General features: G+C 42.6%; 1 protein-coding gene across 1 annotated transcript; it reads left to right on the top strand.

The window, feature by feature from the left end:
* Positions 1-755: 755 nt before the first annotated feature.
* On the top strand, positions 756-3448 carry LOC103812156 (alpha-(1,3)-fucosyltransferase 10; the record flags this gene model as incomplete). The annotated part of the gene is made up of 2 exons (XM_009085166.1): positions 756-1634; positions 3395-3448. Coding segments are annotated over exons 1-2 (933 nt in total), but the record flags the coding sequence as incomplete, so codon positions are not given.

Below are 3448 nucleotides of genomic sequence, written 5' to 3'. Positions count from 1 at the left end.
CCAGAACAAAGAGTACCTCATCACCTCTGTCCCCTCCACATGATGTGAGGTGGCATAGAATAACCCCAGGGTCCTAGTGTGCCCTTCCCTGACTGCTGCAAAAGGCCCAAACCGGGACAAGTTTAGACATGGCTTTTCTTCTACCATTGGCATTAGTTTGAGGAGCTGTCTTCTGCCAGAAGCTACTTCTTTATGTTTCTGCTAGGCAGCTGTGATATATCACCTCTTAATTTTCTCTTTGATAAATTAATAGATTGGCTTCCAAAGTCTCTGTATTACAATGTCTTTCCAAGACTTGAAGTAATTCTTGTACTTTTTCTCCTTAACCCTGTCCAATATTTTAGCATCCCTTTTGTTGTTTAGCTACTGGAACCAAATTGAGCCCTCCAGTAACCATTTCCATCACATCATAGAGGAAATACCATCTGTTCCTCTATTTAGGGAACCAAGGGATTATTAAGCATCTTACTATTCTCATTTCAGTGCATTAAATTACAAAATTGCTAGTGATCCTTTGAAATCAGAGGCCTTTAAACCAATATGACCTGAAAGGAAATAATTTGTAATAATAACTACTGATCCCCTTTTTCTAGATTCTTCTGCTGCCAAATTAGTTTTTTTCTGTCATTTCACTATTGTGTCTTTGCATGAATTGCAGTCTTTAAAATAACTGCCTTATAGTGTCAGAAATATGATGGTTGTAGGGCTGATACTAAATTAAAACTAGACTTCTGTGTCATTGTAATTAATGTTGCATGATAGATAAGAGCAGGATAAACACTCTTTGGTTCTGTCTAGGTACTGACTTCAGTATAGACAGCTTACCCCTCCCTCGTAAAGACCATCATGATTGGGCCCTTTTCCATGAGGAGTCACCAAAAAACAACTACAAACTCTTCCATGAAGCAACCATCACCTTATTCAATCACACTGCAACATTTAGCCGCCACTCTCACCTACCACTGACCACTCAGTACCTTGAGGGTGTAGATGTTCTGAAGTCATTGAGGTTCATGATCCCACTGCAGATGAAAAACAGCCTGAGGAAGAGGCTTGCACCACTTGTATACGTGCAGTCTGACTGCAACCCCCCTTCTGATCGGGACAGCTATGTGCATGAGCTGATGTGCCACATTGAAGTAGACTCCTACGGGGAATGTCTGCATAATAGAGACCTTCCTCAACATCTCAGAAATCCAGCTGCCATGGATGATGAGAACTTTTTAAAAATACTGGCACAGTACAAGTTCATTCTTGCTTTTGAAAATGCTATTTGTGAAGATTACATCACTGAAAAACTCTGGCGGCCGCTGAAGTTGGGAGTGGTACCAGTGTACTTTGGGTCTCCCAGCATTGTAGACTGGCTTCCTAGTAACAAGAGTGCAATCCTGGTATCCAGTTTCTCGCATCCTCGGGAGCTGGCCCACTACATCAAAACACTGGATACAAATGATGAAGAATATGAGTCCTACCTACAATGGAAACTGAAAGGGGACATTTCCAACCCAAGGCTGCTTACAGCAATGAAGGAACGCAAGTGGGGAGTGCAAGATATCACCCAGGACAATTACATTGACATTTTTGAGTGCATGGTGTGTAACAGAGTGTGGGAAAACATCAGACGGAAAGAAAAGGTATGTGTGAATTTGTCCTTGTGTCTCAGAGAGGTTTTAAAATGGCACTAGGCTCAGAATTGTTCCAGAAAGTTTGGTTACCAGATTTCTGGCCAGCTAACAGCCTCTGGTATTCCAGTGGCATTGGGTTGTGCATCCTCGTGTCAAAAGGTGTTGCCAGGTGTGGGTGCACAACCAGAGCATGTGCTCCTCATAATGCTCAGGCACTGGCCTGAGCTCCTCCACATTCACCGTTGAGCTGACGGTCACTTCGGCCAAAGGCTTGAATTGTTTAGGCAAGAGATTTTTTCAGGCTACAGGAAGTAGCCTAACTTACTGACTTGCTTTTAATGACCCGGAACACTTGGAAACAGGTTGCCCAGAAAGGTTGTGGGTTCTCTGTCCTTGTAGGTGTTTTCAGACTCAATTCTGTCCTAGGCAATTAGATATTAGACCTGTTTGGAAGAGGGAACTAGACTAGATGATCACTGGAGATCTCTTCTGTCTCAGACACTCTATAACTGTTGGGTTTTGTGTATGTGTGGGTTAATTCGAACCAAAGTGACAACATGACATTTTCTGTGGCCACATTTGGCAACTAAACATTGAGACGTCATGTTTAAGCAGGGTTGTGTGTTTGTGAGAGGAACTGGACCTGTTCCTCCTAGTCTAATCCTTTTGAAATTGTGCTGGTGGAGACCAGCTAGAAATGTGTGTCTTACTAAGTAGCTCAGCACTGGGAGCCCAACAGTCTTGCAAGGGTGCCAGCCACAACACCAGAAGGCCATTTCAAAGACACCATGAGTTGTTCACTCATCTGAGGCTATTAGCTGTGGTGGGTTTGGCTGGCATAAACAGAGCATTACTTGGCATTCGACTGAGCTAAAAATTCTCACCATATATATTTCTGAGTGGGTGGATACTCATTTTAATTGCCACATTCTTTGAAGATTTCCAGGTTTATGTACCAAGAGTTAGTAGCCATTTTAAAACTCTCCACAAGCTCAATTATCAGTGTGATTAAAGAAAAACCCCTATTTGTGTCCAGTAATAGAACTGGTCAATGGCTTTGATATCCTGCAGCTGTTGTTTATCCATTAGGCTGTATTTTGGGTGATCACAATCTGAATAATACACTATGTGGTCAGCCAGTAGGAGGGAGATGAAGAAAACATTTGAAGTTACTAAGGTGAGCTGAAGTAATGGGAAATACAAACTGGTAAGTACTACTGTTAACTAGACTCTGCTATTGGAATCTGGTGCAAATCTGGATGGGTGTCATCTCTGAGTTAGGAAAACAACTATAGAAAGCTATAGAATAGGTTAGGTAAAGATATTCCTTCCCCATGCTTTTGTGGTTCTCTAGTCAATAAGATTATGAAGACCAGTTTGCTCTCCTGGTCAGATTCATGCCTTGCGTTTTCTCCTTAAAAACCCCTCACATTAAGCGTTTTAAATTAACATTAAGTGTTTCAAAATTAAAACAGAATAGAATGATTAAAATATAACCAGCTCCTTGACTTAGAATTTCAGTTTGGGTGGGCTGGTGTTGCTCATTTGCAGCCGAGCCTTGTCTGAGACTCAGGCTCTTGTCAGCATGACTGACCTTGTCCCAGACACTTTGGGGAGGGCTTCCCCTCTGACATCCACAGAGACATGAGTAGAGCCTGTAGTGGAAGGAAACTGTAACTGACCTGCTGTAATAGTTTACTAATGCTTAGCACTTTTCTTTAGTTTGCCTGGGTCCCTGAATAACCCCTCTTATTTGTCTCCATTGCCAGGGATGGCTGCCCCAGAGGTGGGAGGCTCAGGTTAACCATCTGAGCTGCCCTGAA

The sequence above is a fragment of the Acanthisitta chloris genome, unplaced genomic scaffold (genome assembly GCF_000695815.1).
Source record: "Acanthisitta chloris isolate BGI_N310 unplaced genomic scaffold, ASM69581v1 scaffold4102, whole genome shotgun sequence".
NCBI lineage: Eukaryota > Metazoa > Chordata > Aves > Passeriformes > Acanthisittidae > Acanthisitta > Acanthisitta chloris.
Note: the sequence above shows the minus strand (reverse complement) of the source record. Positions and strands in the feature narration are given on the sequence as shown.